Source organism: Lactuca virosa, chromosome 7, assembly GCF_052849685.1.
Source record: "Lactuca virosa cultivar CGN04683 chromosome 7, Lactuca_virosa_CGN04683_v6, whole genome shotgun sequence".
NCBI lineage: Eukaryota > Viridiplantae > Streptophyta > Magnoliopsida > Asterales > Asteraceae > Lactuca > Lactuca virosa.
Window position 1 is genome coordinate 186,327,294 of NC_136432.1, and position 23,264 is coordinate 186,350,557.

At 35.8% G+C, this 23,264-nt stretch overlaps 2 protein-coding genes across 2 annotated transcripts; both read left to right on the forward strand.

Annotated features, from left to right (window-relative positions):
- The first annotated feature begins 2,338 nt into the window (after positions 1–2,338).
- LOC145126034 (uncharacterized) lies at positions 2,339–4,298 on the forward strand. Its single transcript, XM_079061437.1, has 3 exons — positions 2,339–2,388; positions 3,124–3,171; positions 3,262–4,298. The coding sequence occupies exons 2-3, from the start codon at positions 3,132–3,134 to the stop codon at positions 4,188–4,190; spliced, it is 969 nt and encodes a 322-aa protein (XP_078917563.1). The 5' UTR covers positions 2,339–2,388; positions 3,124–3,131; the 3' UTR covers positions 4,191–4,298.
- Positions 4,299–18,758: 14,460 nt separating this feature from the next.
- On the forward strand, positions 18,759–19,349 carry LOC145127385 (uncharacterized). Its single transcript, XM_079062598.1, has one exon. It carries the CDS (start codon positions 18,759–18,761, stop codon positions 19,347–19,349), a length of 591 nt encoding a protein of 196 aa, XP_078918724.1.
- Positions 19,350–23,264: the final 3,915 nt, after the last annotated feature.

The window sequence follows — 23,264 nt, forward strand, 5'->3', positions numbered from 1 at the left end:
CATGTCATTTTAACATTATAAAGTCTTATATATCAAGCATGAAACTTTTTTTTTCCATACTTAGCACATCAAAATTTTAAGAGCAAAATAATGATTGTTAAAATGTTGATCATTTATTGGAATAAAAAAATAGACCATTACAACTAATTAATCTTATTATTTTGATCCGATCAGAACAAATAACCGATTTATGGATCCGCCACTGATTACACGATGTTTCTAACATGTTGATATTTCTTAGCAAGTCGGGTATGATGTCTTTGGACCTTGCATACATGGGTGGGTCAACCCATCTGATAAACCCACAAAAATAATCTTTGAAAAGGTAAACCATGATGGTTGTTAGGTTTAGATAAAATCGAGAAAATTGGGATGAGAATATAATTTTACCTTGTTAAGGCAAACATATAATCGTCTTTCAAAATTCATTGATGACCATGACGTTTTCATAATTGCAAATTTCCCATAAAAACACATAACCATTTGCGTAATCGATTGCTCACAAAAGAATGAGAGATGAAAGAGTGAAGATGGAGAAAAAGGGTATACCAATTCAAATTGAATATGTAAATGAAAAAAATGTACAGAATTGCAAAAATGATCCCCAAGTAAAAAAGACACATATGACACACTGATACGTGTTTGTGTCCATATCACCGGCCACCTCCATGCCCTAACTGGTTTGTTTATTTGGTTGACACATGATCAACACGTTGCATTAGAAAGAGTCCAACATCACCTCCTATAACTATGGAAGCTCCCAAATGTTACATGCGTATTCCATTTAGTTAGTAGACCACGTTCACTATTTTGCATTACACCCATGATTGCATGTTTTCCTTATTATTAGCTAGTAGTAGGACTTTCTTTAGTTATTTATATGAATGTATTTGCATTACGAATGGAATGGAAAAAGTTATGTTTTTAGTCTGATTTCTAATCTTGTTCTTGGGGACTAGCCATCTATAATTGGCTCTATCATCTATCTTCTTCTATTATTCTTGGGAGATTGACCATCTCGAATCGGTCTCTATCAATGGTGCTTTCATTCCCATTCATCATGCCTCCCCATCAAGATCCGTCCATCTATGTCACACCACCAAGTATCCACGAGCAACTCTCCACACTCATCGCTATTTCCACCGCTAATGTCCACCGTCTTGATGAAATTATCACACAAATGGCCATCGTCAACACCCTCATCGGCGTTCAAACCGGAACCATGGTCAAACTCATCCCGCCTCCACCTCCACCGTGAGCTAACAATCAACACCTCCGTTGTCTTGCAACCGTACTTGACACCATGTCTACCAACATCGCCAAGCAAAACGAGATTACCATAAATTTCGTTAGCACTCTCCTACCGACATTGCAAACAACACCACCATTTCCACCATTAGCACCGCCGACACCACAATCGTCACTACCACCACTGGCGTCACCAAACTTTTTGCATTCGCTCCCATCAATACAGAAATCACTTCCACTATCACCACAACAACCTCCATAAAAAAAACCTTCGGGCAAGGCCGACGTCTCACGTTCACTCAACATTTTTCCTCTCTCGTTGCTCTACAAACTAACTTACCATATCTCGAGGACAAGGTCAATTTTAAGGGGGGAGGAATTGATACATGTTTGTGTCCATATCACCGGCCACCTCCATGGCCTAACTGGTTTGTTTATTTGGTTGACGCATGGCCAACACGTTGCATTAGTAAGAGTCCAACATCACCTCCTATAATTATGGAAGCTTCCAAATGTTACATGCGTATTCCTTTAGTTAGTAGACCACATTCACTATTTTGCATTACACCCATGATTGCATGTTTTCCTTATTATTAGCTAGTAGTAGGACTTTCTTTAGTTATTTATATGAATGTATTTGCATTACGAATGGAATGGAAAAAGTTACGTTTTTAGTCTGATTTCTAATCTTGTTCGTGGGGACTAGCCATCCATAATTGGCTCTATCGTCTATCTTCTTCTATTATTATAGGAAGATTGATCATCTTGAATTGGTCTCTATCACACACCCTTGTGTGAGGGGATGCATGATGGATTCAACAAGAAGAATTTAATGGGTAAATCGGAGGATCAATTTCACAATGAAACTACTAAAAAAAGATTGTATTTGTAACTTTTACAAGGTTTGGGTTATACAAAAAAATAATAAAACGTATGCATCGTTCTTTTTTTTTTTTTTTTAAATGGACCCTAATCACCGACAGATCTAGACTTTTGTGGGTTAAAAAAAATCCACGACACAATTTAGCCTATCCGATTAAAATCATTAAATTACGATTTAAATTTTAAATCAATCCGTCTATACGGGCGGGAGAGATGTACAGGAGAATGACGCATCGCAAACGGGGAAGCCTAATCGCCGTGAGTTGTAGTATTTAAGTGATTAGTTGTTAATCCATCCTGCTCAAGCTTAAAATCTGTTTCAATTAGGTATACTATCTTTGAAGTTTGTTGTTCTTTGTCTGTTTAACTGGTGATTTGGGAGGATTTAAATGCTAATGCTTGATCATAGCTCCTAATCGATCCTCTATCAGTGGTCGACAAGTGCCATAATAGATTGTATATCATGTAGACATAATCTTTTTGAGTTTGGGTTATTTATTTTGCTTTTTAGGATTTAGGTATTCAAACATTCAGATAAAAAAATATGGTTACCTTTAGTTTTCGAATTCTCAACAAAATAGTTTCTGAATTCTTCTTTGTTTTTCTTGTTAGTGTAGTTACACAACAAAAGGGCACATTTACATGCATCTTGTTTTCCAATGACTTGTTTAAGGTTAAAAATATCGAGCCATTCATATATTTGAAACAGGAGTTTAATGCTACCTTAACCATTATTGAGTATTAGGGTATTAATATTGTAGTCGTCAGTTGATACCCACACGAAATCCTATTCACTTTTAGGATCCCTAAGATTATGAATATGTCATGGTGAACGCGTATTACTTTTAATATGTTGCATTTTTGTAAAATTGATATATTTAAGAAGGGTAGTGCTTGTATACATATGTTTGCTTGTCCCTTGTTTATAAGTTTTGTATCTTTTGTGGAAATTGCATATGCCAAGGTCTCAATTGTTTAATTATTTTTCTGCAGGTATAGGAATGGCTAAGACAAGGAGCATGACTAAAAACCAGAACAATGGTAATGCATCTAGAACAAAAAAAATCAAGATTTGTGACAATGGTGGTGTGGCACCTTGGTCTGATCTTGCTGATGGTGTGCTTTTATTAGTTATGATGCAACTTGGAGTCATTGATTTTCTTGCATTCAGAGGAGTTTTCAAGTCATGGAGATCACTTGCACTCTCCAACAAGAACAAGTTTATGGCGTCCAAACCACCAATGTTTGTATGTACCTCTTCTCATTCTTATAAGAACGCATGCTACTTAGAGGACTTTGAAGGAAGAAAGTTGAAAACAATCCTTCCCCCTTCTGCTGGCAGGACATGTATCGGTGGAACTTGTGGTTACTTGATCTTGTATTGTAAGAATACGCGTGACTTCTGGCTTGTGAATCCTATCACAAGGCATGAACTTCATTTACCTGATGTCCCCTTATATGTCTTTCGAGGCTATGAACCTGTCAGGGCTATCCTTGTCTATTCACCTTCATTATCTGAGTGGGTGTTTGTTATTGCAGATACTTTTTATCATGAAATATGGTTTTCCATAGTGGGTAAACGAGAATGGACTCATGTTTCCACCCCTTTTATCATTCATGATGTACATGCTTTCAAGGGGAAGATATATACCCTACTCCGTTATTTTCGTCAAGAATGGCATTTATGTGAAGTGAGACTCTTTTCGAAGCCCAATTTGACGTTACTTGTAACCAAGAAGTTTCAAAAGTTAGGCTTTTATGATCTAGAGCTTGCAAGTTATGATCAAAAGCTTTATGTGGTGGATCCATTTTTTATACAACCGATATATGAAATAGATTTTGAGGAACTGAAATGGGTGTCACTTGAAAAGACAAGGGAAGAATATACATTTTTTCATAACAACTACTTGAAGCGTGATACTGCTGTTATACCATATCATCGGTCAGAATATGGGAGATATGAACTAGACACTAAGAAAGGTGGAAAAGGCAGGTTCTTGTATGCAAACATGTGGCACTTTGTTCATGACTGTTTGGATGTTAATCACCTACATGATTGATGGATTTTACATTTTAGTAATGCTTAATTTTGTATCCATGTGTAAGTACATTGTCAAGATGTTGTAAACCATGATTGATGGATTTGCTTCTTTCTCTTTTATTTTTGAAACAGTTCTGTTATTGCTCACCTTTTTGCTTTAGTTAGCACAACATTCCTGTATACCTCATTGTTATACTCTCCTTGATTTTCTTTTGTTCCCAGTGCATTATGTCTACCTTTGTTGCATTCTGTTTTGAATTAAAATTGTTATGAATATTTGTCCATAAATGTTTTGGTCATTGTTAGAATCTTGCTGATTCTTAGAGCATGCGGTATGGGCCTCAACGAGAAGTAACTGGGCTGACGTGGCACGCCTCAACGGCGTCATGACGGGGGGAACACTGCCCCCCTATTCGTTTTTGCTCGTCGAGGGTGAATCTCATGGCCGTCGCGACTGGATGTGACGAGTTAAATTTTAAACATTTAATAACGTTTAAATGCAACGGTTTAAAAAAAAAATTAACTATTAAAAAAACCATTTACCCTATAAATACCTACCATTTTATAAAAAATTTCACACACTTTCTCTTCTCCTCTCTACACACTTTCAATTATCTTCAAAAAAAATATGGATCCTTTCGACTCGTCCGATGATTCAGATGACGATATTTTCTTTAGGATGATGTATCATTATTACACTACCGACCTGCTACAACCAGACACAACCCCGCTACTAACAAGACGTGCGATGTTAAACAGAAATCGCGAGGAAGGACACGAACATCTATATCGTGATTACTTTGCGGATAATTGTGTATACGGGGCGAAGGACTTCAAAAGAAGATTTCGTTTGAGTAGGGATGTGTTCTTACGAATCGCCAACGCCTTGGAAAACCGATATCGCTTCTTTACTATACTTTTATACAAAATAAATAAAAATGTACTACATGTTTCTTTAATTTTACAACATATGCAATATATTTTTAAACTGTAGTTAATTTATGTTTAGGTACGAATTTTTTCAATTAAGATATGATGCTAGAGGTAGACGAGGGTTTACAACGTTGCAGAAATGTGATGCGGCCATTCGTTTGATTGCTATGGGGGAGTCACCCGACACCATTGTAGAAACAATGAATTGAGAAATGAATTAATCAGAGTATGAATTCAAGTAATGATGTGAGATTTAGACGCAGGATTTAAATATGATCTTGTTTCAGCTCTATTATGCTTTCAAGTTTTACAGAGTACAAGATGTAATTCTGTAAAAAGACTTCGTTACTATGACCCTAGTAAGCACTCCTATTTATAGGAGAGGAAAGCATACAAAAAATATACTAAGGACTAAGCATTAAGCTTCGAATACAATGCCCTAGTAAAATAGATTACAAAAATGTTCGAAGGGTACAAAACATATACTTCAACTAATTACAACAATTCGACTCTTACAATCTCCCCCTTTGTAATAATAGTCGAAGTCTTCAATTAGTGAGAAGTGTGATGGAGTACAGCAACACCCTTCGAACCTCTGTATACCATGAGATAATCTTCTTCAATTCCTTCTTGTCTCCTTCATTATTCTTTTTGCAATGATTTATACGAACAATTAAGTTCGTATATTGAGACGTTGAGTACCTTTCTACTTCACTTGCCTGGAACAAGAAACGTTTAGCTTTTCCTGCTTTGTCTTTTCCAGCAAATACTATTCCAAATGGCTTAAGACAATTTCTCCATCAGCAAATTTCTTTAATTCTGCTTGTGTCTTCGAAGGAGCCATTGGAGCTTTTATTTCCATTCCCTTGGCAGTTGCTAACTCCACATCAGTCATTGCCAAACACTCATAGTAATTTTCTATGAAGATTTTGATGTGAGCAACTCCAATCTTGAATTCTTCTGGATCTGTATTTTGTAGGAATGAAAATGATTTGTCTTTTAAAAGCAATGTAGCTTGTATGAGATCATACAAGTTCATCAACGGAAAATCAGCAACAGTAAATTCACAAATCTTTCCATCTACCCTGGCAACCACGTATTTAAAGTTTTGGACTGTGTTTTCGAAAACCACATCCTTTTTCATGCTGATCACTTTCTTTATTTTGATTAAAGACCAAACATCTTCAGGGGCTTTTCCAAGAACAGCATGAAAACGTATTTTCATGTGTGTACCATCATCCTTGTTTTTAAAGTTCCCTTCTGCCTTGAACTGTGGCATGATAAACATCATTTCGTTTATCGGGAAATCCAGCTGGCTTGTATCAGTATTTGTGACCAAATAGCTTTGCTTTGGTTTCTTTTCGAATGTGTACATGTGATTGAAAGCAACCTTGGCCTCAATTGTCTCGTAGTTATAATGTTTAGCTAGATCCCCTTTGTTCATTCCCTTCGGATCACTTGCTCGTTGAGCCATTATACTTTGAACAATTCTGAGCTTTTCAATCTCAACCTCTGCTTCAGCCTTCTTTTCTTCTTTCGATTTTTCAACAAGAATCGATTTCCCTCTGTCTTTTATTGCTGGATTATCTATCACCTCCTTTGGTTTTGAACCACTTCCACCAGTTTCCAAAGATTTACCAATTACAATCCCTTTGGAAAAAGTTCTTGTAATGGGTAATGTTGTTACAACTGTTGAAGCTACTGGTTCAGCAGAAATAATCACCGGTTTTGTTGTAGGGATCACCGGTTTTGTTGTAGGTATTTTCGAAGAAAATACTTTGCCTACCACTTTCGCATCTTCTTCACTTAACTTCCTTTCTCCCCCTTGCACCCCTGTGAAAACAGGAGGGGCAGTGGTTGTGGGAAGAAGACTGGATATGCGAAAGAGCGGTGCAAGTTGCTTGTTAAGTATGGCTTCAAATTGAACAAACTTCTGAGATAAAAAATCCGGAGTAATCAATGAAGAAGAAATCGGCTTGACAGACATCTCCTTCAACTCCTTAACCAATTTAATCACTTCCTCAAAACTTGCATTTTCAGATGTTGAAATTTGAGTTATTTGAGGACTCAAATTTTCGTATAACTTCACAAATCGTGTGACTGCATCACAAATTATATCAACTTTTTGATTCACAGAGGCATAATCATGGTGAACAGTGGCAACTTCTTTTTGCATGTCTTCTCGAAGTTCACGAATTTGCATGTTGACATCTTCTCGGACTTTCTTGACATCTTGAATAAAGAGCACATGACGTTCTTTTGCTACATTTTTCAACTCTTTCAAATCACTAGAAAATTTCGAACTTTGAGAATTAAGTCGAATTTCAGTGTTTTGATCATTGAGATCAACTTTCTCCAAGACTCGAGATTCAGAGTCTTTAATCATGCCAGATACTTTGCTGATTATCCGTGATTCCATCATCTTTAACATAGTGTCAATTTCCAGACTTGATACAGATGAACCTCCTCCAAGATCGGCTTGCGGTTGAATTATGGAATTCAATTTCTGATTAAGAATTTTATACTGCTTCATGGTCATCAACATATGATCAGGAAATTCCTCTTCCTCTTCGTGAAATTCTAAGTCTTCAAATGTTCCTCCAAACCCTTCATTGTCAGTCTCTGTCTCCATAAAAATAGTATCTTGAATAGGAGAAGTGGATTTGGGTGGGTCAGTAGATTGTGAAGAAAAAATTGAAGTAAAAGGTTGATCAAGAATATGTTCGAATGTTGGGTAATGAGTGGATGATGTAATGGGAATAGTAGATGGTGAGACAGAAATAATAGTTTCGAAAGGAGTAGAAATAGCTGGACCTTGATCGTCATGTTTCGAACCTCCTTCACCCATATCGACATTTGCATCCGTATCAGATACGTGTGCAGGGATGCCTGAAGTTCGAACCTCCTCAAAAATTGATTTGGCAATCGAAACTTCGGGTGGTATGACATCAGTCTTCTTAGGAGTGGAACTCGTAATGAGATGAGTGAATTATGGAGTTTCTGGAATGCGGTCATCATCATCTTCGGTTGACTCAGTTGAAATCACCAACTTTCGAGCCTTCTTCTTCTTTTTCTTTGACAACTTCTTTGCCATATCCTCAGCCCTCCTTTTCTTCGACACCGGAGAAACAGGTGCTGGTACTTCTCTAATTAACACACCTTGATGTGTAATTTGAGGTTTTCGAATCATTTGTTGTGTAGGAGACTTGCGTTTATGAGAGGACTTCATTTTAATTCTTCGAAACATTCCTGTTTTCGAAGGAATGACAACCTTCTCTTGAGTTTCTTCAATGACGGGCTCAATCACTTGTGTTTCAACAACAGATACTCCAACAGTTTCAGACTTTTTCTTTGGAGATTTCGAGGATTTCGAATCCTTGGTTTTCTTTTTAGATGAAGCAGGATCAGCCTTCTTTGACGTTTTGGACTTCTTCTCTTCCCTAGGCAACAAGATCCCAGTCTGAACAGAAGAATCGATTGTTTGCAAATTGGCCACTAAAACAGAATTCGTAGGATCAACCCGTTTGAGCATCACATCTGGAATGTGAGCCACAGATGGGAAATCATCAACATTATCTACAACTTCCTTCGGATAATGGTATGATTGAAAATTAACCTTCTCTTCGTCATTTGGTACCATAATCCCTTCCTTATTATAAAAATACTGCAAAATAAGACTCCAGTATCGTGCACACGAAATGCCATGAACTGCATTCGTATGTTCTACACCCTTTTGGAATTCCTTCCATAATTGTGTAGAATAATCCACTTGCAGATCGTAGTATAGGCCTGCAACCATTGCATACACCTCCATCCTTCCTTTGTCTAATCCAACTGTTCTTCCGGTTAAACATCGGAGAAAAATCCCAAATAAGAAATTCCATAGCCGAGGAAGACCAGATTTCTTAAAATCACTTATCTTGGACAATGGGGGCTGATATCCCATCTCATTAAACATATGAACTATTTGTGGGAATGTGAAATCAACATAAGGAGGTGAATTCAGAATATCAAGAATCTGGCAGAAGAGTTTCTTGGATAGCCTAACCTTTTTATCGTTCACCAGATGGAAAGTGATGGTATCAGATGCTTTATTGTAAGTTGCAGTGGATCCTGCTTGAGAAAGCAAGGATAATGGAACAGAAAAGGAATTGAACATCGCCGTGGATAAAACAGAGTGTTTCAGTGCAACAATGAGCATCTTTAATTCCTCTGGGTATTGAGAAACTTCACCATCCACATAATAGTTAGTGGAATGAATCTTCATGACTGGTGCGGATGTAATATCTTCAGTGGAAGGATCAACATGAGCAGAAGACGCCATTGTTAGGGTTTGAGAATTTGAAAGATAAGAGAATTTAGAGAATTTTTTTCTTGTGGAATGCGGAAACTGATACTGAACCCTTGAATCCCCTTTTATATGTAACCCTGAAGTTTGAATTTGAAGCGGGATGTGCATTTAATGATATCCGACGTGTCACCTTGAAAATCGGACCATTACTGCGGAAAGTTAGCCATGCGTCAAAAAGGAACTGTCACATCTCCTTGAGAACCGGACAGAATACCATACGTCATATGTAGACAGCCTGTATTGTTATCCCAAGATGATTTGTAACCGTTAGAACCCTTCGAATGGAGGCAAGGCTATTTCACTTTTGGGATAAAAAGCAAAGTCATATGCCAGAAGTTCGAAATCATCAGCCTGAGTTGGAATTACTCAGAACCTCAAGGATTTCGTGAGTGCAGTGTTCCAAATAATATAGATAAGAAGCAATGATAAAAAAAATTTCGATTAGTGTGGTGTCAAACAATTGACACAAAAGCAGGTTAAATCTCGGGCAAAGATTACTTCATTAATCATTAAGAGAAATGATCAATAGCTTGTGTAGGTTCCCGTGAATTACAATCGAATACTTTTTGATAAGTATCAAAGGGCTTCTTTTGAGAATACTTCGTGGGTAGGTTCAAAATTTCATTACATGTCATCCTAAACATAAGGTGATAAATTGTAACAGAAATTACTTGTTTGACCAGTGTAGTCAGTGACAAGTTGGCTTTGATAAATTTTAAAATGACTAGGACATTCTAATAAAACTCACACTGAAATCATATTCAAGAAAAAAAATTTATCCTGAATCTTGTTGGGTAACAAACATCGTAGGCTTCGAATGTTTGATCAAGACTACTCATGCGAAATGAATATGATTTGGAGTTTCGAATCTTGGTACAGAAACAAAAGTTTCGTGAATATCTGGAACATTGTTCCCCGTCAATGCCTTAACAAGAGTATGAAAATTGGGTTTCACTTTCATCACGGTCTCATGATGTCAGATCATAAACACAGATTTTTGATATGTCTAAGTCTCGATTGGTTTGATCATAGACCTCTCGGACATATGTCTTCGTGTGTGATCGTGTAAGAATTTTGATGAAAAAGATGGATTTAAGACACGAAAAGTACCTCTATTAGATTTTTGGACCAAACAGTAAACTCTTAACTCATTTTGAGAAGAGTAAGGTAGCTCAGAGACTAATGTGAATATAAGCCTGATTGGGAAGAAATTTTCATATGAAGAGTTTCATTAAGGCTTTCGTACACACACATTGAGTCATTGGAGGCTTTTGGACAACATGCAGCAGCATGCTTCTAGGGACAACTTAACTAGTTCAAAATGCGAAAAATATTGATCAATTCTTACGAAAAAAATTTTACCTGACCCTAGAACTGCCAACATATTGCATCTTATATCTTCATGATATTCTGCAACAAAATAAAACTGAAAATATGTTTGTTGTTTTGAATTTTTTGAAAAGTTTGAAATACAAAAAAAAATCTTTTTGGATTTTTGATTTTTCAAAAATTTGAAATACAAAACAAAAGAAAATCTTCTTGGATTTTTGATTTTTCGAAAATTTGAAATACAAAACAAAAGAAAATCTTTTTGGATTTTTGATTTTTCGAAAATTTGAAGTAATACTTGTTGCAAAATGCGAAATTTCATCATTCCCTGAGAAGTGATTAATATACGAATTCGAAGGGGTCGAAGCGTTGACTATGAACAGTAACCACGTGCGAATTCGAAGCGGTCGAAGCGTTAACTATGAACAGTAACCGCTGAATGCTGAATGACTTTGCGTTATCTTTTATTCAGCGCCTCTGATTCATGCTTTGTCACCCATCATTCTTCTTTTTCGCATGGAACAGAATTTCCATCGATCATTCCCAGTCCTTCTATAATTCGTACAAAAGATTTTTCATCTAATGCCTTTGTGAAAATATCAGCTAACTGATCAGTTGTTTTCACAAAATGTACTTCAATATTTCCATCTTCCACATGATCCTTGATAAAATGATAACGAAGAGCTATATGTTTAGTCTTCGAATGCTGCACAGGATTATGACAAATTCTTATTGCACTTTGAGAATCACAATATAATGGAATCTTTTTCATATTAATTGCATAATCACGTAATTGACTTTGAATCCATATTATTTGTGAAGTGCAAGTAGCAGCAGCCACATATTCTGCTTCAGCTGTTGAGATTGATACGCAAGTTTGCTTTTTCGACTGCCAGCTCACCAATTTGCCATCAAGAAATTAACATCCACCACTCGTGCTTTTACGATCAAGTTGACAACCACCCAAGTCTGCATCCGAATATGCTTGGACGAAGAATCCAGTTTTCGAAGGATACCACAATCCTAACGAAATTGTTCCTTTAAGATAACGAAATATGTTCTTCACAGCTGTGAGATGTGGTTCTCGTGGATTAGACTGATACCTGGCACAATTACACACATAAAACATGATATAAGGTCTACTTGCTGTAAGATAAAGTAATGAACCAATCATGCTTCGATAAAGAGTTATATCAATGGCTGGTTTATCTGACGACGGTGTCAACTTTATGCCTGTTGCCATTGGAACACGTAACTTCGTGTTATTCGTCAATCCAAACTTTTCGAGCAGATTCTTCGTGTATTTTTCTTGATTGATGAAAATTCCATTTCTGTTTTGACGAATATCCAATCCAAGAAAATTATTGATTTTGCCCATCATGCTCATTTCGAACTTACTTTTCATCAAATCTTCGAATTCTTTAGACAAAGCAGGGTCAGTTGAGCCAAAAATAATATCATCAACATAAATTTGAACAAGCATTAAATGAATCCCAACTTTCTTTCGAAATAATGTGGGATCAACAGATCCTTGTTTAAATTTAGATTGTTTCAAAAACGAAGTTAGAGTGACATACCATGCTCTTGGTGCTTGTTTTAAACCATAAACTGCCTTATCTAAAATATAAACATGATTTGGATATTCTTCGTTAATAAAACCTGGGGGTTGTTCCACATAAACAGTCTCTTCGAGCTCTCCATTTAAAAATGCACATTTGACATCCATTTGATAAACATCAAAATCTCTATGAGCTGCATATGCCAGAAATATTCGAACAGCCTCGAGTCTTGCGACAGGGGCAAAAGTTTCTTCATAGTCGATTCCTTCTTGTTGTGAATATCCTTTAACAACAAGTCTGGCTTTGTTTCGAACAATGTTTCCATCTTTGTCGGTTTTATTTTTGAAAATCCATTTTAACCCGACAATCGAAACATTTTCAGGTTTAGGAATTAATCTCCAAACCTTGTTTCGTTCAAATTCAGACAATTCAGATTGCATTGCAACAACCCAATCTGAGTGTTCCATTGCAACCTTAATTGTTTTTGGTTCAATTTTAGATATGAAAACATTGAACATGCAAAATTCTTGATGAGTATTCAATACCTCATTCTTTGCATGAATTTGAGCTCTTGTTAAAACTCCCTCTTGTGGATTCCCAATTACTAGATCCTTCGGATGATCTCTTGTCCATTTTTCCATTGGTGGATATGCTGGATCAAATTCCAAAGGAGCATCTTCGTATATATCATCATTCTCGGAACCTGCAATCGAACAAACATCATCAAAATCATTATTATTTGCAATATTTTCTATATGCTCCCCCTCAACATTATACTCCCCCTCAACATCAGCATTTAATGTTTCTTTCTCCCCCTCGAAAGAATGCACTTCGTCATTTAAAGTATTCGAATCCAAGTGCTCCCCCTCCACTGGATTAGTTTGAGGAGTTGATGTTGATTCATCAGTAAACTTCGCAAATTCTGGTATGTGATTATCAGGAGCATGAATTTCAGCATCGATTGCCTGATCTGAAATACCAAAGATCAAATCATAATCAATATCATCCATTTGTAAAGATTCAGTTTCAACTTGTGTGTCTTGTAAAATTGGATGATTTGCAAATTTATGCTCATTTTGTTTAACATAGTAATCATCAAATGTGAGATTGAAAGTTTCTTCCATTTTTCGTGTTCGCTTATTTAACACACGATATGCGACAGAATTGTGCGAATATCCAAGAAAAATCCCTTCATCAGCTTTTGCTTGAAATTTCGAAAGATGATCCTTGAGATTCATAATAAAGCACCTACATCCAAAAACATGAAAGAATTTCACATTAGGTTTACGATTATTCAGAATTTCATATGGTGTAATATTAAAACGCCTGTGTATGAAAGATCTGTTCTGAGTAAAACATGCAGTGGATATTGCCTCAGCCCAAAGATATTGAGGTAAATTCGCATATGCCAACATGGTTCTTGCTGCTTCGCATAGTGATCGATTCCTTCGTTCTACAACACCATTTTGTTGTGGTGTGTAAGGAGATGAAAAATTATGCGAAATCCCTTTGTCCACCAAAAATGAATCAAGAACATTGTTCTTAAATTCAGTTCCATGATCACTCTTGATCTTTCGTACAATCTTCTTTAATGTCGTTTCCATCTTTTTGATAAAATCAATCATGATTTGTGCAACTTCGGATTTAAGCCTGAGAAAATAAACCCACGTAAATCTGGAAAAATCATCAACAATAACTAAAATATATCGTTTCTTGTTGAGAGTTGAAACAGTCGAAGGGCCACACAAATCAATATGCAAAAGCTCCAGAGGGGCAACAATGTTCGAATCTATCGTAATTGGATGACCTTGTTTATGTTGCTTGCCAACTTCACAAGCTGCACATAAAGAATCATTATCAAATTTAAGTACAGGTAAACCTCTTACTAGATCTTGTACCACCAGTTTGTTGATGTTTCGAAAGTTGAGATGTGAAAGTCTTCGATGCCATAGCCAGCTTAGATCTGATGTAGCTTTCGAAAGAAGGCATACAACAGGTTTGCCTACTATAGGATTGATGTCCAGAGTGAACATGTCACCTTTCCTTTTGGATTTTAGTAATACTTCGTTTGTTTTGACATTCGAAATAATACTTCCTTCTTCGTTAAAGAGAACTTGATTGCCAGTGCCCACAACAAGTTGAGAAACACTTATCAAGTTATGTTGAAGACCTTCAACATATGCAACACGATTCACTGTGAATTGTCCATTTGTGATCTTCCCATATCCTTTGACTTGACATTTTTGATTGTTCCCAAATTTTACTACTCCAGCATTTTTGAGACTTCGAAAATCTCGTAAATTCTCCTTCTTCCCGAGATCAACCACTATCAATATACCACTTGTTATCATATTGCTCGTCACTCAGTACCTGCAATCAGTGGAAAAATTTAGGTACCCAAGGCTTTTTGGGTCCTTGGAAATTAGATTTTAATTTCGAATGTAATGAAGAACTTTTAACCCAATCACAAACTTTGGTTTTGAGACTATCAATTAAGTTCACTTCATCATCTAAAGGAACCAAAACATAAGTGTTTGATGGTTTCGAATGTGCACTGACACTACCCTTCGAATTCTGAGTTTGAGAATGAACATTTTTTGTCTTTGAAACTGGTTTCCAAGCTTTGACCGAAATGTTCGAATCCTTAGAAGATGAACTTCCGTTCGAAGAAGTATTCACATATTTTTCATATGCTTCATGAATTTGTTCCTTTGAATATGCATTCGACTGATACATCTTTCCTTTGCCTTCAAGCCAATGATCAATGTTCTTCCTTGAAGTCATTCCTTTTTCACGTGACTTTTTCATAGTTTCTTTCTTCGTATGATTAGGAAAATTTGGTTTTTGAGGAACAAAATCAACTTTGGGTTTTGTTAGAAAAGAAGAAGCATATGATGAATCATCTGGTGATTTAAAATTTTGTCGTTGAACAAATGTTTGATTTGGATTAGGTTTATTTAAAAATGCTCTTGATTTGTTAATTTCAGAAACTTTCGAAAACTTTGGTTGCTTATTCACTTCAGATCTTATATAATTTGATTGAGATGAATGTTGGTTTTTTGTTGAAAAATAGGAATTTTTAGCTTTGAAAACATTTTTGTTTGATTGTGATTCAGACATCTTTTGAGACTCAACATTTTGCCAAAATATTTTCTTTCTTGCTTGTCTTTTCGAAATGTTGTTTTCCTTCGAAAATTTGTCAATTTGATCTTTAAATTCCTTAGAATTTAGTTTAACAACTTTTTCATTTTCTTTTTCAACAGGTTTCGAATTCTCTTTTTCAACTTTTGATTTTTCAACCCATTGTCTTTGTGGTTTTTGACGTTGAAATATATACAAATTCTTTGTTAAGTTGTTTTCAATTATGCTTTGATTTGCGAAAAAACCTTCTTCCGTTGTTTTTGAATTATCCTCCTCAACCAACTTCTTTAATTCTCGTTTGATTTTCTCAACATTTCCAGTTGTGACGAAAACTTGATTTGGGAAAATGACATCATCTGTGCATTTGAAATTTGGATAAATGACTGTATTCGTTTCAAGATAATGTTCACCTTTTTCATTCATTACATTTTCGAACTTTTGTGTATCACCATACACTTGATCAACAACTATTCGAGGAATTTCTTCTTCCTTTGAAGATTTCTTTTCTTTCGAAATTTTCTCTTCATCTTCATCATCACTATCGTCAGTTTGGCTGTCTTTGAGATTCACGAAGTTCATTTCACAAACTTTCGAAGTTGAAGGTATATCAGTTTCATTTTCAACCATCAAATCCTTAACTTTTTCTTTCCCTTTAGATGTTGAAGCAACATTAACAACAGAAAACTGAGAACAATAAACATCTTCAAGCTCACTAATTTCACTAATATTATCAGAATTATCTTCAATATCAGCAAAATTAGATTGAGAATCAGATGTTGAATTCTCAGTCTTTTTTAAAATTTGAATTTGTTCAGATTTAGTCAAAGTTTCATTCACAATATTAACTAACTCATTCGCATCAAGACATTCATCAACTTTAACTATTCCATATCTATATTTATCATTCGGAACTTTGTTAAAATCAGCTATTTCTTTTTCACAGTCATACGAAATGTTATCTACCGTAGCTCTTTCATAAGCTAAAAATGGCAGCAATTTTCTATGTTGTTCTTTACTGATTTCGCATGAATGATGAAGTTTAGTTAATTTCCCATACAATCTTTTAGCCGAATTACAGTAAATGTTTCTCTGGGCTAACAACAGTTTCGTTTCATTAGACAAATTATCTCTATCCATCATGATATTAGTTATTTGAAGTTCCAAACAATCTATCTTAGTAATTTTCGAATCTAGTTTCTTCTGTGTCTCTAGCAACTGCATAGACAGCTTCTTAGCCTCATTGCTAGCAGATACCACAATCGAATCAAAACAAGTAACAGTTTCATCGAAAGATACTAATTCAGAATTATAAGCATGTATTGGAATATTAAAAGATTCAAGAATATTACGTACCTTTGTGGTCATCGGAGATTTGTCAGCAACTTTTGATACGAAGCATCTCCCATGAACTTCGTATTCCTCCTCACCTGAATCTTCTTCCATCTTTGCATACATTGCTCCGTGAGTTGGATTTCGCATTTCCTCATCATCTGATCCAGATGACCAAATTTGATACGTTCCATCTTCTTCTTGTTCACCACGAGCAATTAACGAAAGATTCTTTTCCTTCGCATGCACTTCCTCCAACTTTTCCACATAATACGCTTCATCCTTTGTCTTATTCTTTTTCTCATCTTTCTTCCTCAGCATGCAATCATTAGCTAAATGATTAGCCCCGTTGCAATAATGACAATCAATCCTAGCATCTCCCTTTAACTTTTTCTCTGTTTTTCCCTCAACAAACTTCGTATCTTTCTTCTCTTCCTTCTTCTTCTCATCCCCAACACTTTTACTCATAAAATTCCCTTTTGTCTCAGATGACTTTGCCTTCGGATTGAATGGCTTTTTGAAGAACTTTTTCACACGATTGTTCGAATAGAAAGCAATCGCCTCATCATCTGAGTTCATGATGAACCCTTCTTTTTCATCCGAAATATCTTTCTCAGCTTCCCTTTCAGAGATCTTCGAAACCAAGGCTAGTGGACCTCCCAAACTTACCTTTGATTCTTCAGCAATTTCATTCACTTCGCTTTCATGAGACTTCAGCTGATTGTACAAATCATTCAAAGTTGACGTATCAAAGCTCTGTTGATTCTTAACCATCATGCTCACACTACGCCACTCCTTACGAAGACCCATAACAAAAATTAAATTGAACTCCATAGCTGATCTGGTGATACCATATCGATTGCATCGATATATTAATTCATTAAGACAATCGTAGTAAACTTCAATCGTTTCACCATCTTTCTGTCTGAAGTCCTTCAGTTCCACTAAACATTGCTTCACAGAGTTAACTTTTGTTTTCTCACTCTTCTGAAATTTCTCCTTTAGATTGTTCCAGATCTCCTTTGCAGTTGTACAACTCCTCACATAGTTGTAAACAACTGGAGGCAAAGCACATCTTAGTTCTCTCACGCATCTCTTCTCTAGCTTTTTCAGACGATCAGACTGATTCTCAACATCAGAACTTCCAGAAGATGATCCAATTGGTTGAACATTCATTGGTGGATTGAGATTGCCAGAAATGCAATTCCACAGTTCTTCATCCAATCCGTTGAGATAATCCTGCATACAATCAACCCATTGATCGTAATATTCAGGGATTAGCATAGGAATTTTGGTGGATGATCCTAGAAGATGAGAAAACGAAGTCATGGAATTAAGATTGAATGACGCCATTGATGTACGGAATAAATCCTTGAGAAACTTTGAGAATTTTTGAAGAAACTTTGAGAATTTGACAACAAACTATATGATTCAAATCAGAATCACTAGTAGAACTCTCGATTCAATGATTCAAATGCAGAATCGAATCACAGACTCAGATCTAGACAATTTTTCACTTTTAAAAAGTGCGGAAACTTTTGAATCAAAAAATTGATTCAAAAACCTTTTGAACAATGTGAAAATCAGATCAGAGATATGATTCCTGCTCTGATACCAATTGTAGAAACAATGAATTGAGAAATGAATTAATCAGAGTATGAATTCAAGTAATGATGTGAGATTTAGACACAAGATGTAAATATGATCTTGTTTCAGCTCTATTATGCTTTCAAGTTTTACAGAGTACAAGATGTAATTCTGTAAAAGACTTCGTTACTATGACCCTAGTAAGCACTCCTATTTATAGGAGAGGAAAGCATACAAAAAATATACTAAGGACTAAGCATTAAGCTTCGAATACAGTGCCCTAGTAAAATAGATTACAAAAATGTTCGAAGGGTACAAAACATATACTTCGACTAATTACAACAATTCGACTCTTACAATGGACGACTATATGAGAATGTCCGAAAGAACCGCAAGAGAGAGTTTGTATACATTGTCAAGGGGTGTTGTTGAAACTTTTGGAGACGTGTATTTGCGGAAACCTTCGTTGCATGATTTGCAAGAATTGTATGCGGCGCATGAAGAACGCCATGGGTTTCCCGGAATGATCGGAAGCATTGATTGCACACACTGGAAATGGAAAAATTGTCCGGTAGCATGGAAAGGGCAATACGCAAGTGGTCATCACGGATCACCTTCGTTGGTTTTAGAGGTTGTTGCTTCTCAAGATTTATGGATTTGGCATGCATTTTTTGGGGTTGCGGGTTCCAACAACGACGTCAACGTTCTTGATCAGTCGCCAATATTCGACGATCTTTTGAATGGAAAAGCCCTGGATGCTCCTTTCACGGTGAATGGAAACGAATACAAATATGGGTATTACCTGACAGATGGAATATATCCTCAGTATTCCACATTCGTGAAGGCATTCCGTCACCCGGTTGAAGAACGAGACAAATTTTTTAAGAGAAGACAAGAAGGAGCACGTAAGGATGTGGAACGTGCTTTTGGAGTGCTGAAGGCGAAGTGACATATAGTCGAACATGCAGCACGACCATTGGATTTAGAAACTCTACGATATATCATGTATGCATGTATCATAATGCATAAGATGGTAGTAGAAGATAAAGGGCGAAATATTGCACACTATATCCCAACGGAGTCCAGACACGTTCAGTTTCAACCAGGAACAACATATTATTTGCATCGCGTTGTTGACATTCAGGTGGCAAATAAACACAGACAACTTCGAGAGGACTTGGCGGATTATATCTTCTATGGTAACAATAACGATAACAAATAGCGTTGTATATATATTTTTTTTGAATTTGGATGTTATTTCTTTTTTTGTTTTTGGATATTATGTGTAATTTAGTCTCTATGTTAATTTTAATCTTTTAAAATTTTTATATGTTATATATAATTTTTAAACATTATGTTTTATTTATTATGTTATATTTAAAAAATATTTGTCTATATTTTAAAAAAAAATCGAAAAAAATAAAAAATAAATTATAAAATGGAAAAAAAAGTTGGTGTCATAACAAGATACAACATGGTGATCATTTCCCCACTTGGTGTTATAACACCATTGATGATGTGGCATGTGAAGTGGCACCAAAATGGTGTTACATCTAGTTTCCCACACCTAGTGCTCTTAGAGGATACGGTGTGGGCACGAGACGTGCTCGTTGTGGCTGAGGTGGACGCCCAAAACGGCGTTGCATCTCATTGCACACCGCCCCAACATCTAGTTGCTTCTCGTCGTCGTTACAACCTACACAAACGAGTAAAATCCGAACGTTGCCCTCTTTTTAGCCGTTGTGATCAACGGTCAAAACAATAAAAAAAACATATTTATTCTCAAAAGTTTGGTGTTGCATCTTGTTGCCCATTTCCCCACTTGGTGTTATAACACCATTTGCTTAGGTGGCATGTGAGGTGTCGTAATTTGGTGTTGCATCTTGTTGCCCACACCCAATGCTCTTAGTTTTAAAATGCATTACAATTACAATACTTTGTTGAAACATTAGTAGTTCAAAAGATGAGATTATCATTGGCAGTACTGCTTGTATTTTCGACTTGTATAATTCAGAATAATCTATTACAGAACCTGTCTTCTCCAACTATATTTTCTTGTGGTTCTGGAGTATTTTGATACACATTTGAGATAATCTTTTTGATTGGTTTTTAACATCATTCCTAGTATTTGTAACCATAGAATCTTGTTTACCCACACTCCACAGTATCATGTCTGATAGTTTTCTTTATTAAAGAAATGTATACCACCATGTAAATGCACTAAAATTTAATAAAGATATATGATCCCCATAGTACAGTTAACCAAAATCTACACCCCACACTACTCTATTGCTAAATCTACACATTTAGTCTAAAACGGGACTTGGCTGAGTGACACCTATCTTACCAAACAGTTATGAGCATAGTTATTTATTCTGTGTTCTTGCCTTAATTGCTCCTATATCGTAGCGTGGTTAACTAACATGGGACCACCATATACATGCTTTAATAAAATCAGGAAAATGGGAGATAAGTACACCAAAAATAGTGATGATGATGACTATAGTTTGAGAACATAGTGATGATGACGACTATACAAAAATGGATTAAACATAATACCTGGCATAAACACATGTCAAATAATTTTTGGAATTTGGAATTTTAATTTAACGACAGATTTCATTTTTGGAATTTTGGTTTTGCTCAAATTTGAGTAATGATTTTAGAAAATTTGAAAAAGAAAATAGAGTTCTTGAAAAGAATAAGTTTGAAAATTATCCCCGGGATATTGACACAAAAGTCCTAAAGTTTGTAATTTATTAACGGTTTTACTCTTAGTCTTATTTTATATCAAGCACTAATGCACTAATGCACATAAAATCAAACGTAAATGAAAAAATAATAGAAAAAAAACTCTGCAAACTTTAGGTATTAATACTGCACATAAAATTGGACTTCGGGTAAAACCATCAAAAACTAACAAACTTTTGAACTTTTGTGCAGTATCGGTAACATTTGCATTCCAGATATTTTCCTTTTAACCCTTAACCTTATAAATTTTGGCATTTTGATCCCTAGCCGAGTACAGTAGGAGTACGCTGGGTGTACTGGCTCGATATCCGGATCGTGGAGGCATCCACGTACGCAGGGCGTACGTGTAGGCATGCGGGGCGTACGGTCTGCAGGGCAAACGCTAATTTTTAGGGTTTGTGCCCTATTTAAACACCTTAAGACACTCTCAGACCTTCTTATGACCAACCTCCACCTCTCCAAACCTTGAGAACGAAACCCTAATTACCTTTTGAGTGTTTTGAACTTGGAAGTAGGCCTGACAATCGTATCGTGTTCGGGTTGGCGGGTCAAAATATATCAACCCGAACACGACCCGCTTAACTATACAGGTCACGGGTTGGCGGGTTTAGAACATAAACCCATATATGACCCGTCAACCCACTTACTCGATTTTGTTTGTGAGATACCGAGATTATTTAAGGCAAACGCCAAACATTATGCAATGTAAATAAGCAAATGGTTACCCACAAGTCAAATGGCCAATGGTATCAAGTAGTCTATCTTGGTATAAAGTATAAATTGTATAGTGTATAATACTTAATACATTTAAAAAATATATAATTTTTTGATTAAAATTCTAAATGGGTTGGCGGGTCAACTCGTAAATTTTTTGAGAAACCCATATACGACCTGTTTAATAAATGGGTTAGTGGGTTGGCGGGTTGAAAATCTTAACCCAAACTCATTTATTTCGTGTCGTGTCGCGGGTCGTGTCGAGAATTGCCAAGCCTACTTGGAAGTGACATTTGAGAGTGTTTTTGGTAATCTTGAAGGAAGAGAAGCTTTTAGAAGTTGCATTGGTGTAGCTGAAGCTTGTGGATCCAGAATCATCACCAACTTGGGAAGCTTTTGGAGGTATAAAGCTCTTAACTTGATGGCTCTTTATGATAGATCTAGTTTAGGGCATGATTTGTGTACTTTATGGTCCCATGAGTCCTCCTTGTGGGTTTGAGTCTCCCATGAGCTAGGAATGCTAGATCTTAGCATCTCTGATGTTCTTTGTGCATAAAATTTTTATGTTTTAAGTCATGTTTTTAAATATTAAGTCATGTTTTTAGGTATTAACTAATATTTTAATTTATGTAGTCATATTTTAAGTTTTAATGTTCGTGTTTTATAAAAATATAATTTATTAATGTTTGAAAAAAAATCAAGTGTGTTAGGGTGTTACTTTTATGAAATGCTAAGAAAAAAATGTTAGTAATATGGAGAAAAAAAATGACATGACACATAGAAAATAACACATGACAGCATAAAAAATAATGTGATAGTGTGCTAGGAATTTTACAAGTCCTTACAATTTAAATCAATCCGTGTGCGGGAGAGATCAGAGATGTACAGAGAATGAAGCATCGCATATGGTAACTACATATGGTAATTATATGTCTTAGTTTTGGAAAGGATTTTGTTAGTAATCTTGTATATATGTTATGAAGGTAATTGGAAGAATAATAACGAAATTACGTATCTTCTCTAATCTCTTACCCTCTGTGAGTCTGTTCTATTATTCACTTTTCAATTCTCCCCAAGGGCTATTCCCATCCGTTAGCTTTTCTTTTCTGGTGAGTCTGTTCTATTAATCCGGCTCGTATCATTCTTAATCCATCCTGCTCATGTTTAAAATCTGTTTCAATCAGGTAAACTATCTTTGAAGTTTCTTGTTCTTTGTCTGTTTAACTGGTGATTTGGGAGGATTTAAATGCAAATGCTTGATCATAACTCCTAATTGATCCCCTATCCAGTGGTCGACAAGAGCCATAATAGATTGTATATCATGTAGACATAATCTTTTTGAGTTTGGGTGATTTGTTTATTTTTAGTATATAGTTATTCGAACATTCAGATCAAAAAT